Raw genomic sequence first — 14,908 nt, 5'->3', positions numbered from 1 at the left:
CACCTGGAGCAAGCGCGGCGGCCTGCAGGTACGGCCCGGGCCCGCCGGGCCCCCCACGGCGAGCCCCGCCCCGCCCTCACCGCTCTTTCCCCCCTCAGGTCTCTCAGGAACTGCCGTTCCTGCACCCCAGCGAGACCAGCGTCCTGAACAGGCTCTGCCGCCTCGGCACCGACTACATCCGCTTCGCCGAATTCGTGGAGCAGTACACGGGACACGTACAGCAGCAGGTGGGGCCTCCGCTCCCCTCTGTTTCCCCGGCGGAGCGCGGCGGATCCCGGTCCGGCCAGGCTGATGGCCCGCAGCGCGTATCCGCGCTAGCACAAATGCGCTTCCCCGAGCAGAGCTCCAGAAAGCTCTGCGCAGTGCAAATAAGGGAGGGCGCAGAACAGCCAAGGATGGACCAAATGTAAAATCTCATGCTTGGGGAAGCATGCAGTAGTAATTCCTGGCCACTGCAGACTGGCCAGGGTTTGTGAACTGTACAGGATGCTCATCCCTATGTTGCAGCGAGTCCTCCTCACGGTTTGTGAAGAGTTGAGATCCCAGAGGCGTACATAAGTACAAAGAAGCACTGAAGTTACCAGTGGTTCCCAGCACTTGCATATGTCCCCAGAAGAGCTAAATAAAACTCTGCTCAAGTAACTCTCCTTGTGCCAAACTTCTGGGTTGTTTTCTGGGCATTTTCTGGTGGGCTAAGGTGCATTTCAACATGTGTGGACCACTGTCTGCTGGTGTAACACTGCACAGCATCTCCATTACTCTTTAGACCTGCACTGGGGAGCTGATGTAGATTTTGTTGTTCGGTTTCAGGACCATCATCCGTCTCAGCAAAACCAGAGTGGATTACATGGCATTTATTTGCGAGCCTTCTGCACAGGTCTTGATTCAGTGCTGCAGCCATATCGACAGGCACTACTTGACCTCGAACAAGAGGTAAAGGAGAGAGACTTGGAACAACAGGCTGTCCTGCTGCTGACAGATTGGAACGTTGTCATTTCTGCAGTTAATGTGCTAAGTAGTAGTAGCTAAAGAGGAGACACAGTATTTTCCTTTCCACATCAGGGGTGGCTTCCAAATTATTCCTGTGAGATGCCACTGTACATGACTCTTCATTCAAATAAGCATTAAGTCCCTTCTGCCTTCAATTCAGTAAGTGCCCCATCTGCCTCAGAGCCCAGTGCTGTCTCAGACTATTGTGACTTCTGTTTTCAGTTGTAAAGGTTTTGATTAATCTCTGCTAGATTAGCAGCTGTCGTATCTTGGCTACTGTCACCATCCAGTGGTTGCTATAGCCTAAAATGGGACACGGCCCAAAAATACGTGGCAGCAAAAAAAAGCTGTGGGAACTAAAGGTTTGTAATATAGAGCCAAACATGCTTTTTAACTTAACCATACCTAATTTTAATTTTCATTAATTGCTTTGTTGTTCTTACAGTTTCTGGCCGACCCACATCTTTCCATCTCACATGTTAATTACTCCTTGGACCAGGTATGTCATGTTAATAAACAGGTAGTGCTTTTTGGTTACTCTTATCACTCCTTGAGTCTAATAAGAAAGTGGGTGGGATAAATACAGGTTAGTCTTTTCAACACCTCTACATTTGTAGTCCCTTAATCATGCTCAGAGGATCACTTGCACTTTGATGCAAAGCTTAGGTCCTCTACCTTGACCCTTGCATATTCCTTACTGCCTGTGTCCACTGCATCTTGGTCCAGTGGAGGGAGGACATACTTCCTAGAGATTTTATGTTTCTAATCTATGGGGAAAGCAAGATGATAGTTTCATTAAATTATTTTAATCAGCTGCTGTCTGCACTTACTCAAGTATAGGTTTTCTCTCTCCCTTGCATAGCAACCTAATTAAATATTTTTGCTCCTGGTTCTGCAGTTTCAGTTACTTTTCCCCTCTGTGATGGTCATGGTGGAACAGATCAAGACTCAGAAGGTACAGTAAAATTGTAGCTAGTTTCTCTTAAGTTTCCTTTTTAGCTAACAAAGTTCTTTCTGCCCCCATCCCAGACCTTTAATACTAGGAAAGAATGTGGTTTCAGTAATGGGTGCCCCATTCCTAGTACTACTGTAAGTATTGAATAACTATTTTGCAAATCCATTTACATTGGATTTGACTTTTTCATTATCAGTATGATCTTTGATTACTTGCATTTTATAATCACAATACATTTCATAGTACAAGGTGCTGCTGGTTGGAATTTCTTTTTTTCTGAGTCTGTTTTCTCGCACTGTCACTTGGGGAGGGGGGGGAGAAGCTAATGTGTTCAGAATCCAGAGATGCTTACTTTTTGTTACGAAAAATTCTTGAGAGAAGCTTGGGTGTAGAGCCACACATAGAAGGCCTCTTCACTACACGGAGTATGTTACATCTTTCTTTCTGTAAGACTTGTGCAGCTTGTTAAGGCATTTTCTTGTTAGTCAAAAGCATAGTGTTTAAATGTCTGAAAAGGTCAGTACAGATTCAAATAACAGACCTGGTCTAAACATGTTTTCTTTCTGCAGATTCATGGATGTCAGATATTGGAGACAGTCCACAAACATAGCTGTGGGGGGTTGCCTCCAGTTCGCAGTGCTCTTGAAAAGTATGTAGATACAGTAAAGCTATTATTTCATTCTGCTGTAGTAACTGGAGTTAGCGTCAAAGTGTTTATCTTACATTTGAAAACAGTACATGCGAAACAGGCTTGCATGATACAAAAGTAGGAGTAACATGCAGGGAAAACTGTCACAGTCCCCATTATTTATCTAAAGCAGACTTATGGCAGGAATTAAGGCTTCCTCCATACTTTGGACTTAGGGCTGAGGAAAGTTCAGACCTTATGTTTTTTCTTCTTTTGAGGTCTACATGAACTGTTTTGCATGTGGTAGACCTGTTACTGGGTTTTGATCCTTCAAAAGGATAAATGTGACTGGGTGAGTGTTGCTAGGTTTGTATGTCCTTGGGGAGAAAGTCAGACTACTTAAAAGACAATTTGTGTTCATGCTGAAATGGTAATTGAGTAGAAGCAACAGGACTGGGAAGCCACTGCAAACTTACTTATACTTCTGGTATACTAGTAGATCTCAGTGGAGAAGTCACATATTCAGAGGATATGTTAGTTCAGTTTTGCAAGTGATCAGTCCACCTTTCTCTGTTTAAAAAAAAAAAAAATTTAAAATTCCACATTAGCTATTTAGCACTTGCCGTATTGCCTGGCTGACTAACTGGACTTTCCAGAATGATGAACAATGAGGTTTTGATCACTGCATGCAAAGGTCCCACTGTCTGTTTCTCTTGACCTCAGGATTCTGGCTGTGTGTCATGGAGTCATGTATAAGCAGCTCTCTGCCTGGATGCTGCATGGATTGCTACTAGACCAACATGAAGAGTTCTTTATCAAACAGGGCCCCTCTTCTGGGAATGTCCCTAGCCAACCCGAAGAAGATGATGATGACCTAGGAATTGGGGGACTTACAGGAAAACAGCTACGAGAACTGCAGGACCTGGTAAGACCAAAGTCATAGCTTGGCATCCTTCAGTCCTTAGGGAACTAAAGAAGAAATGTCTTCTGCTTTAGTGTGAGCTATGCTAGACTGGACATATATTGAGACAGAATATTGTAATAGGTTGCAGCTAGGCATAAAGGACAGAGACATATCATTTGGCACAGTTGGGTAATCTCAGGGCAGAAAGCCCTGTAGATGGAATCTGTAGATGCTGATGTCAGGTAATTGGAACTGCTGTACTCACCCTGCTCCTGACTGACTCTTTTCTGATTCCTTATGGTCAACACTGTGATCTGCTCAACATAGGCATTGGTGGTAGTGTGAGCAATTGCAAAGGAGATGGTGTGGGGAGCTTGGGTGTTGACTCGCACCCTTTCTATTGGCAGCTGGGTCAGGTACCTTTCTTGCACAACCATTTGTTGTGCAAATGTTACCTAACAGGGTAATACTACTGACATTACTGCGTAAAATGTGCTATGCGAGAGTCAAGAGGCCGCTAAGAACATGTCCAGGGTGCTAAGTTAAGCAACGGAGCAACCTGCCAGTATACTGGTGAAATGTGGTAACTCTTCATGTAGATGGCATACCATTAGAGCGCCCTTGTGCAAAGCAGCTTTCTCAATGGAGTAATCTTCCACACTCTGTGCATCTGAATAGTGTCTGCGTCAGGAACCAGTGGGGAGCAACTGCAACTCTGTAAATTCATACTCTAGTTTACTGTGAGAAAACATTTGATGGGCACCCATGGTGTTAGTGTGCTGCATGCGCCTTGGCTGTGAACACACAGAAGATTCACCCCTGAAACACTGTGTTGCATACTAATTAGGTGCCCTGTACAAACAGTCTCTGCTGAGGACAGACTACACATGGGTGAAAACAAGGGGGAACTTTAAAAGGCAGTTAGTGAAAAATCTATTATTTCACTATATCAGATATAGGAATAATGTGAAAATTGGTGAGTCTTCTAGATCCATGGTGGAAAATGTAGGCATTAAGAAGATGACAGCAAGAGAGCCTAATTAACTCTCTTCTTCAATATTATTGACTTACTAGTGTTGGCAATTCTTCAGTCAGAGAGTAAAATAAGAAATCCTGAGTGTTGATGGGATAGACTGATAAAATACTTGGGTATTTCCTCATCTAAAAGTGTCAGAAGAATCTTAAGAAAAGAATTGCCAAGCTGCTAACATCAGTATACAGTACAATGAACTCTCCTATTAAAAGGAAGAATTCTGTAGGTGGCAAACGTTCTCAAAAATTTGTTAGCATGGTGTTTTTTGGATTATGGACTAATGAACCTAATTCTCCAATAACAAGAAAGCCAAATGAAATAATCAGTATTACTTCTCTGAAGGAAAGTCTTGCCTCCGTACTTGGGAGTCCTTTATTAATACATTCAGAAAAAAGTTAATGATTGCTGTATTGATTTAAACACCTTTTGCAGGAACTGAGAAAATTGCTTAATTTATGCGAGGAAGCCTTCAGATCTTTAACCTGTCTGCTTACTAGTGGAGGTGTTTACATTTGGCCTGTATCACAAGTGCTCTAGCAGTGTTAAAACATACAGGAATGGGTGTAAGGGAGGATTATTTTTGGTACTGCTAATTAACATTGTTATGGATGCAAAAAACCTAATGTAATGAATTGCAACAAAAATTCCTTTTGCGGATGTAACATTATCCTTTGGCAGAGCCAATTTGCTGCTATTCCACAAAGTATTAGCTTCTCCTCATGAAAGCAGTATCTTCTCTAGGGAGATATGCTAGTGTACCAGAAGTCTAAAGAAGTTTGCAGGGTTACTTAAACAATGCAAATTAGGATTGCCACCTTTCTGTTTACTTCCAATGTACTTGGATTCCCCCACCCCTTTATACACCTTTTCTACCTGGTTTTCTCACACTTTTTTTGCTTGATGTCTTTCTCCTGGGGTCTCTGACAGCGCTTGATTGAGGAGGAGAACATGTTAGCTCCATCTCTAAAACAGTTTTCTCTGCGAGTAGAAATGCTGCCTTCATACATTCCTGTGCGGGTGGCTGAGAAAATCCTCTTTGTGGGTGAATCTGTGCAGATGTTTGAGAATCAAAACGTTAACCTGACCAGAAAAGGTAAGGAACATCTTCCTTGTGGTCTTTGCTCAGTTATGAGTGACTGACAAGTATCTTCCAAAATGCTGTATTAACGAATTCCTCAACAGTCACTGACTATTGGCTGATTTCTTCAGAACATAGAGATGGTTGTGCCAAGACGGAGCAGTGGTCTCAGTGTTCTGCTTCTGATTGATTCCAAGGGAGTGGTATAAGAACAGGATGAGTAAATAATAACACTTTCCAAACATGGTCTCCAAGTTTCCAGCAACAAGTCACCATGTGATTTGCTCTGGATAAATAAAGCAATAGCAAAGGTTGTGTTTTCTTTTCAGTTTGCATCCTTGTCCCTGAAGGGTGCAGACAGACACAAGGACACAGCTTGCTCCGAGTATGTATGTTGCAGAATGGTGCCATAGGATTAAAATATATCCACAAACAAGATTAATTGCAAGGTGGTCCTAAAGGTCACAGTGGAAGACAAATTATCAAGATGGAGCCTTTAAGTCAGCAAGAGAGAGACAATTCCAGCTGATGGTTCTCTTTGAGAGCCTGACAGATTTATACTGGAGATGGTTTTGGAAATACATTCCTACACCAATTGGGGAGGACTGCTGTGGAGGCTCTATCTTGAGCTTGTCCAGGCTAAAGTACTCAAATGACTTGAGCAACATTGCAGAGAACAAAGGACCAATTAAATTGGACTGTTTTCATGCCTTAGCAGAAGCAAGGTGAAAAGAAATTGGTCTTCAAGCTTAGTTGGTTAAAAAAAAAATCCCCAAGTTCAAGCAGTAGGGTAGATTTGAAAGGGGCAGGGGCAGGTGAAGAACCAAACCAACTGGTTAATGTCGCAGAAAAGTTGAGAGTTCAAAGATCTAGCTCAGTCCTAGGAAAAGGGCTGTTAGTGGCAATCATTTACATAGAAAATATTTTGGGTTTTTACTGATACTACAGCACTGCCATGTCAAGTGTCTATACCATAACTGTACTTGTAGCAGCAATCTTGTACCTTGGTACTTGTACTTTGAGGCCTCCTCAACTTCACATTCCTCACCAGACCTGAGATGGTGCTGCCTGGACAGCCTTTCTGCCCCACTGTGCTGGAAGGGGTCTGCTCTTCTCCAAATAGTATTTCTTTTTATTGTCCAAAACATTTTTCTCATTGCTGCACAGGCTCCATCCTAAAAAACCAGGAGGACACTTTTGCAGCAGAGCTACATCGACTCAAGCAGCAACCGCTCTTTAGTTTGGTGGACTTTGAATCAGTGGTTGACTGGATACGGAGCACTGTTGCTGAGGTAAGGATCCTAGGAAGGATAGCTACTGTACAGGCTGAGGAGCTCTTCAGTTTTGTGAATGACTGGGAAAAGAAGGGTGCTCTTTAGAATCAGTGATTGAACACGCATGTGAACACTGCAGGTAGCTTTCATGTTCTTATGGGGCTCAGAGCTTCATGTTACCCCAACTTCTAATGACAAAAGGACATTAACAAATACTACATGCTTTCACGGGGGAAAGAAGGGAATTTTTATGTATTTTTTTATTTCACTTGAAACAACTTCAGAACTTTTCATCATGCTTTCAGCATATTAGATGGTGTCTCGCTGGACAAATTCTTTGCTTTGGCAATTTTTAATCTTTTTTTAATTTGAGGTGGGGGGGAACCCAAGAAGATGGGGAGGTTACAGAAGTGAGAACAAAGCTAGGGTGGAACTGATTTTGCAAGAATTTACTTATTTTTTTTGTCATGGTTCTTCATGTTTCTTAGGCAGAGTTTCTTGCTGGTATACATCAAGAGTGTTCTAACTAGTAGCATGGGCTGCCTACACACAGGATTCTTAGTTTGGTCTCATGTGCTTTATATAGCATTTTATATAGGTGCTTTTTTGTATGCATCATAAGTATTTTAAGACAGCTACTGTTCTCACTGAATGGGTTTAGATAAATCTGAGAGGACGTTTCTTTTGTTTTGTTTGGTTTTTGTTTCCTCACTAGCATCTTTGGAAACTGATGGTGGAGGAATCAGATTTACTAGGACAACTGAAGGTAATGTAACTGCTAGCTTGTTTTTGCTACAGCAGTTTAAATTTCTTTCTTTCTTTCTTTCTTTTTTAATGGCTCTTTTCCTTTAAATACTTTACTGTCTTGGATTCTACGCTTTCTTCTTTTAGGTAAAGCTGTTTTCATTTTCCAGGTCTCAAGAATGAGCACAGAGTGATAGAACTTGGGCAGAGACAGAGTTAGAGGGGTATGTGTATGTGGTTTCATGGTTTGCATCTTGAAGCAAAGGCAGCGTAGACTTTTTGGGCACTGGATGAAATTCAGAGCTCTCCAGCTGTGTTTTCAAATGGCAGAAGTTATCCAAGCAATAATGAAAATAGATGCTATCAGCTAGGATGCTTAAAATTTCTGCTCAGTTTCTGATATGCTTGTACACAAAAAATTATCTCCACAGATTATAAAAGACTTTTACCTTTTGGGAAGAGGTGAGCTGTTTCAGGCCTTCATTGACACTGCACAGCATATGTTAAAAACACCACCTACGGCTGTAACTGAACATGGTGAGTGTTGCTTATTCACTTACCAAACTGTCCTTGCTCTGGTATAGCAGGAAAATGGTTAGCCACATCCAGTACAGAAGAGCTCTATCTTATCCTCCAGATATTGTAATTCGTTTTGAAAGAAACAGCACTTGTGAATTAGAATGTCTCACGGAGTAGGTGAAAATAACATCTCAGAAACTTTCAGATGGCAGGTTTCTCTCCATATTTGAGACTGGAATTAAATAAAACTAGTGGAAATAGCATGTCAGTGTAGTCTTTTATGGCCTAGCATAAATAATTAATGGATGCAAAACTAGCACTATCTGCATCATCTTGTGTTACTATCTGTGCTCTCTTGTCAGATGTCAACGTTGCATTTCAACAGTCTGCTCATAAGGTGCTGTTAGATGATGACAACCTTCTTCCCCTGCTTCACTTAACCATTGAGTATCATGGAAAGGAGCATAAAGGTATCTACTTGCATTTTTAATCATGAGTTAAGAGGGCAGATGATGATCTTGTTCTCAAGTCTTATTACTGACCCTTCTCTGAAGTTAAAGAAATAATAACTTTGTTCCCTTTGGAGCCCTATGTGATGGCCTAGTCTGCTTTTGCTCTTCTTATTCTGTTCTTTCCCCTTTTCTTCCTTGCCATGGTTGTCTTGACTAAGAAGATGACTTAATTCAGCACCTCATTTGTTTCCAGATACTTCTCAGACTCGTGAAGGGCCTTCCCGGGAGTTATCTCCACGTGAAGCCCCTGCATCTGGATGGGCAGCTCTGGGCCTTTCTTACAAAGTTCAATGGCCACTACACATTCTCTTTACTCCTGCTGTTCTGGAGAAGTAAGTGCTAGGTATGGTCTTTGTATATTCATCTATATGTTCCCTGATCTCAGGCACTCACTAACGCGTTGGGGATTTTTCCTCTCCATGGAGAGAAAGGTAGAGCTATAATACTTTATCTTGCTCCTTGAACTGTGAAATGACTCTTTCCACTTATTCATATTGAGGATACTTGTTGTAATGACAGTAAGATCTGCAAGATGCTGACAAATCTGCACTATTTTACAGAGTGCTACTTTGACAAAGCATTGTCAGCTCTTCCCTCCTGACAGTGAAATTAACTTTGTAATTTTTAGGTCAGTGACCAATACAAGCAGAAATCTGTTACTCTGAGATGGGCTATCACCTGACCCACCCTGTCTGTTGGCAGGCAGCCACCTCCTGTTTCTTCTTCCACCTTGCAGTTATGTTCTCCAGTACCAGCACCCAAGGAAGATTTTCATCTTAAACAACTTTGTATTTTTTGACTGTAGGTACAATGTTGTGTTCAAATACCTCCTGAGTGTGCGACGAGTCCAGGCTGAACTACAGCACTGTTGGGCTCTCCAGATGCAACGCAAACACCTGAAATCTAACAGAACTGATGCCATCAAGTGGCGTCTGAGGGATCACATGGCTTTCCTCGTGGACAATCTTCAGTATTATCTGCAGGTCAGGATTATAGAGAAAGGTAAACTGTATCAGTTAATCAGGAACTGGCAGAAATGAATGCAGGGAGGAGCACTAAAGTCCTGCCTTTCAGGGTTCAGATTCTTTGTACCTTAAGGAAATCAGGATTTCCTTTGGAACAAGTCTAGAACTTTTTCTGAGTTCCCAGACTTAGTGCTACAATTACAAAGTTTCTGGACTTGTGAATCAGTGAGTGTTACTGGAAATGCAGGCGTTTTGGCTCTCTAGTGCTACTAAATATTTGTGAGAAGCCACAGTCATCTCTGAAGTAGCGTCATTAAGATACCATCCTGGCTTCTTCCCTTGCCCCTTTAAGTGAACTCCAGTTTGAGTTAAGTGACAAGTTGGTCTGGGTTTTTTGGTTTTTTTTTTTTTAAGAATTGAAAGAAGCCATATTCTGACACTTTAAAGTAAAAAAAGAGACTTTTCAAATGTAAACACTAGTTCCTAGTAGTATGATTTTGTGAGAATTGCATATCATTTTGTTAATAGCCATAACAGATGAATTGAGGGGACCTGGCTTTCTAAATTCTCCAGAGTAATGTGGCTGAGCTTTTGCACTGCAGCCTTTGCCCTGAGATTCCAAATACTATCTCCCAGTGTAAAATTCAGAGATGACTACAATCAAATATCTTTGTTTACATGCTAGCTATATACTCTTAAAGAAAGTGACCATTTCCCTTTCTACTTAGATAATACTTAGGTATCAAAAATTGTGTGTGTGTCGCCCCATTATGTATTGCTGTTGTATATAAATCCCCATTCAGGAGGCAGAGAGAAGGTGATCCTCAGCCTCTAAGGTAAGAGTAGCAATAAGGAAAGTAAGTTGCTTACAGAAAACTTCTGGCTGGTCTGAAGTACTCCCATTCCTCAAGATACTAATGAGCTTTCTTTACATATCCATCAGGTGGATGTACTGGAATCTCAGTTCTCACAGCTTCTGCAGCAGATAAATGCCACACGAGATTTTGAGAGTATACGGTTGGCTCATGATCATTTCTTAAGTAACCTCTTGGCTCAGTCTTTCATCCTCCTAAAACCTGTAAGTAGGTCTTGTTTTCACCTTTTTCTACAAATTCTCCAACTGCCTTAAGAAATACACCTTTTGTGAACAGATAGGACAAACCATCTCTTTTAAAACAGATCAGTCATAATCTCCTGCAGAGCACAGACTACAATTCTAGGAATAAAGCAGGTATAAACTAGAACAGATAATTGAATTAAGATCACTTAATTTACAGTTGGTAAGTGTGGATGCTGCATTCCTGGCAATTTTAAAATCAAGATTATTCCAGTGTTCTGTTAACCTTATTAACTTAATTTTTGTTGCTATATTTTTCTCACAGGCAATTTTATTAAAGTACTAGTTAGCATAGTGCTGGGAACTGTATTCCTGCGGGACTCATTCTGAAATTCATTAGATTAGGAAAAATTCCCTTTCTTACTTATACTTTAGAGGATAAAAATAGTTGATATGTTCCTGAGTGGACTTTAAGGGTCTTTTTTATTGTTGTTTTAGTAAAAAATATATTAGTGTTGCCAGTATTTTTTTTTTTTAAACATGTAGCCTCACAAAAACAGTCCCAAATAAAACAGTGGGAACGCAGATCTTAGTAGTTTCATTATTATTTGGTCAGTCTATGAGACTATTGTATAAAGGTGGCAGAATACTGATTATCCAGTCTGGAACTTTTAAGTGTTCCAGTAGTTGTCTGTGAGGCTTTTGGGGTTTCTTAATGCTCTTGAATGCAGATTTCCTTGACCAACTGATACAAAAGAAATTCTAAGTTTTGTGAACAGTGAAACCAAGGCCTTGAACCACAGCTCTTGCTGTTCTTTATTCTTCCTTCTCCATCCCGAAGCTGCAAGAATGGCCTGCTGGTTGGATAGGGAAGCCAATGTTCAACTTCTGTGCCTAATGTGGATGGCTCATGCCAACTGCTGTTTCCCCGGTAATGTCTGCAAAACGTTGGGGGTGGGAATTTAAGTCCTTTTTCCATAGGAAACCTTACAAAAATGCTACAGGTGCTTTAACGTCTTCCTTGCTGATTGAGAAACATGGTATCAGCAACATATTGATTATGAAAACTACAATTTTTCAGGTACTAAGAACAGCTTTGTCTGCGTTTGAACTCTTGTTTAAACTCCTACTTTCTACTTCTTATCCTATGCAGGTTTTCCACTGCTTAAATGAAATTCTGGATCTTTGTCACAGTTTTTGTTCTCTGGTCAGTCAGAATCTGGGCCCATTAGATGAACGGGGAGCTGCACAACTCAGTATTTTGGTGAAGGTGAATCTACGTTTATATGGACCTGTTCTCCCATGCAAACATTTGCCTAAGCAGTCATCTTGGCTTTAACAGCTGTATAACAGGAGTGAGTTTAAGCTGAGACATTCTATATGAGTGCTTGCAATGATTTTAATTAATCAACTGTTCCTGAGTTTAAAATTCTGTGTGCCCAGAGAGGAGGAGTATGGGCAGATATGCAGAAATTACCCTATTGGAATAGAAAGGAGGTGGATGGATATCAGTCGGTGCCTCTACCCCTCCTTTTGGATACCTAACACTTAATAATTCTCACAGCTGACAGCTTACCTTATACTGGACCACAAGCATCACTTATCTTGCAGTGATTCTTTTGATAAGGGATTGTTTAGGCAGGAACAGAGATGAAAGGCTTGCTTGCTTGCTCTCTTGAGAATGCCCAGAACTGACTACTTCTAATTTGTAGGGATTCAGTCGTCAGTCATCACTTCTCTTCAAGATTCTCTCTAGTGTTCGCAACCATCAGATAAACTCTGACTTAGCTCAACTGCTGCTACGCTTGGATTATAACAAATACTACACCCAGGCTGGAGGAACCTTGGGCAGGTAGGAGTATCTTCAGGGTTGCTTGTAGCATTGTGCTGAGGTACTTGAAGTACAAAGTGATCTAAATGATCACAAGTAATTTTTATTGATTGTGTAAGCCAAAACAATTAGAAGCAAAGTGTTGCTAAATACTATGACAGAAACGAAACAAGCCAGCATGAGTTCATTTTTGTCTTTCGTATGCTTTCTCCCCTTTGAGTTTGTTTTGGCACAAAGTTGAACTAGCTGCTAGCTCATACTGGCTGAAGAATGTTCAGGTGGGTTGATAAAGGGCATTCTTTTCAACATGAAGTTAATATTGTACCCTTCTCTTGCAGTTTTGGGGTTTAAGCACCAAGACCTTTTCTTCAGGCTGTGACCAATGACCCATCAAGCAGTGGAAATGAGGTGCTTTTGGAGAGTTTGCACTCAGCTGAGTTTCTCTGTAGCTGGCTCTTGCCTGGTGGACCACCATTTCAGAAGAAACTGGCAGGAAGTACCACTTATGTGAGGCTGCCCAGTGATTGCAGAAAGCTACTCCATTTTTTCTGAACTAGTAAAAACATGCTTTCTGCAGCCCTGCATATACTTACAAATGCTTCTAAGGAGGCAGTCTGTGCCTCTTCAGAAAGTGAAAAAGCAACAAGAATTATCATATCTTGACACTTCAGCTGGACTATGATCCTTTGCAAGTTGGAGTATGGAAGAAGTAGTCTATTGTTCTTGACTATGAATGAAGTTTTGGCTGTATTCAGAAGTTCCACTTGTGCAGTAAACTGATTTACAGTACACATTGTCTGTTAATCAAATACATACTTCCAGGTAAATGAAAACAACTGCAATAGCCGTTTGAGGTGAAGGTGGAGGGAAGAAGGAATAGATTTGAAAAATCTCTTATACAGTGCACTGTTCTAGCATATCTGTATAGGTAAAGGAGCCACTAGTGATGTCACATGCTTTCTCTATAAAAATAGATTTTGTGTGCTAAAGTTATGCACATCAAGACAGAAGTAGCTTTGCCCTGTTCAAAGTACAAAGCTCCCTCTGCTCACAGAAAAGTGTGCTAGAACTAAAACTAGGGAGAAACTTAATTAAGATGCCAGCTCTAAATGTACTGTTTTCATTGAAAGCTATTTGGAATATTACTAGTGACTATCCTACTGAACCAAAATAAAACCATCTTGTCATGCAGTTATGTGGAGTATTGTCAATGTCTGCACCCAAGTGCAAAGGGATTAGAGTGGCACAGCATCCTATTTCAATGAAAAGCAGTATCTGGCAGAACTTCTTGCATGTTACTAAGATTTCCTAGCATTGCTGTAACAAACAGACTGTCTTGCCATAAGTCCATTTGGATGAGCAGCAGCAGAAGGTCTGTCACTGGGGTATAGTACCAGGTTTCGAAATTTGAACACAAAGGCTGTCAGGAAGTCAGCTGCAGATCGCATGAAGCAGGGTCGGGAGGGAATCTCTGCTCGCTCAGAAAGACACAGTAACAACAGACAGCAAGTGTAAGGCCTGGCATCTTCAATGCACTATAGCTGTTTGTGGTAGAACTATGCCTGATGCAAAGTTTAAAACCATGTGACCATGAAAAAAAGCTAGAAAACTGCAGATAGGGTGTCAAAGTTTGGATGTGGGATTTATAGACCACCACAGTCAGAAGGTGACTGAGCTAGGAAACAATAGGGGAAAAAAATATACATCAAGAAAGACTTACACTTTTGAAGCAGGGGAGTAAAGACTGTGTACAAGGCCAGAGGGAGGCCTGGGTATACCTCTAGCCTATAGCATTGTTGGAGTGAAGAGCTGTCAAACTCAGCTGTTGCCTTTTATGCCAGTTGACTGCTAAGATAAAGTGCCTGGTTGTGAATGCAGCAGCTCAGAAGCAGATGATTTACCCCATTACCATTTAAACAAAAATACACAGCACTAACGTACTCTTTGTACCTCAGTCTCCCACTAGCTGAGTTGTCCTAGGTCCCTGTGTCTATATCTTGACTTAGGTAGTCTGCACTAGGGCAGGTTAATACCCATAGTCACAAAAGGAAAAAAAGAGGGGTAGCCAAAGCAAAATGGCACTCTGTCCTAGAAATTCTTACCAGTTGCTTCAGCAACATCTTGATGAAATTAATGGAAAGGAGCAATAGCAAGCTGGAGGAGTACACAACATGCTATTCTAACAAAAAGAAGTGCTGAACTTGATCATAGGGTATTCACGTCTGTAAAATATAAGCTGCTAGTTGAGAACACCCCTTTCCCTTCTTTTATAATTGTCTTTGTGTTGAGGCCAGTCTTTACTGAAACTAGAATATTAGTGCTATTCAGCTCAGAGAAATGTAAGCATTTCTCTTCTTTCTGCCCTCCTCTGGAGGCACGGCCTGGAATAAGTTTAGATAAATGACAGTCCCAACAGCT

At 41.3% G+C, this 14,908-nt stretch overlaps 1 protein-coding gene across 2 annotated transcripts; it reads left to right on the top strand.

Annotated features, from left to right (window-relative positions):
* The first annotated feature begins 6 nt into the window (after positions 1-6).
* On the top strand, positions 7-13,411 carry TUBGCP4 (tubulin, gamma complex associated protein 4). Of its 2 annotated transcripts, XM_010572217.1 has the most exons (18): positions 7-28; positions 99-227; positions 811-933; positions 1,436-1,489; positions 1,889-1,945; positions 2,515-2,594; positions 3,297-3,498; positions 5,438-5,603; positions 6,756-6,880; positions 7,578-7,628; positions 8,038-8,143; positions 8,488-8,595; positions 8,831-8,969; positions 9,443-9,620; positions 10,546-10,680; positions 11,813-11,929; positions 12,372-12,511; positions 12,829-13,411. In XM_010572217.1, the coding sequence occupies exons 5-18, from the start codon at positions 1,913-1,915 to the stop codon at positions 12,839-12,841; spliced, it is 1,593 nt and encodes a 530-aa protein (XP_010570519.1). In that variant the 5' UTR covers positions 7-28; positions 99-227; positions 811-933; positions 1,436-1,489; positions 1,889-1,912; the 3' UTR covers positions 12,842-13,411. The 2 variants fall into 2 exon arrangements, with proteins under 2 accessions (XP_010570519.1, XP_010570520.1); XM_010572218.1 differs by lacking the exons at positions 7-28; positions 99-227; positions 811-933; positions 1,436-1,489; positions 1,889-1,945 and adding an exon at positions 2,852-2,925 and having other exon boundaries at positions 2,566-2,594.
* The last annotated feature ends 1,497 nt before the right edge of the window (positions 13,412-14,908 follow it).

This window comes from Haliaeetus leucocephalus, unplaced genomic scaffold, assembly GCF_000737465.1.
Source record: "Haliaeetus leucocephalus isolate CR32 unplaced genomic scaffold, Haliaeetus_leucocephalus-4.0 Scaffold339, whole genome shotgun sequence".
Lineage (NCBI taxonomy): Eukaryota > Metazoa > Chordata > Aves > Accipitriformes > Accipitridae > Haliaeetus > Haliaeetus leucocephalus.
This window is presented reverse-complemented; position numbering and strand designations above follow the sequence as displayed.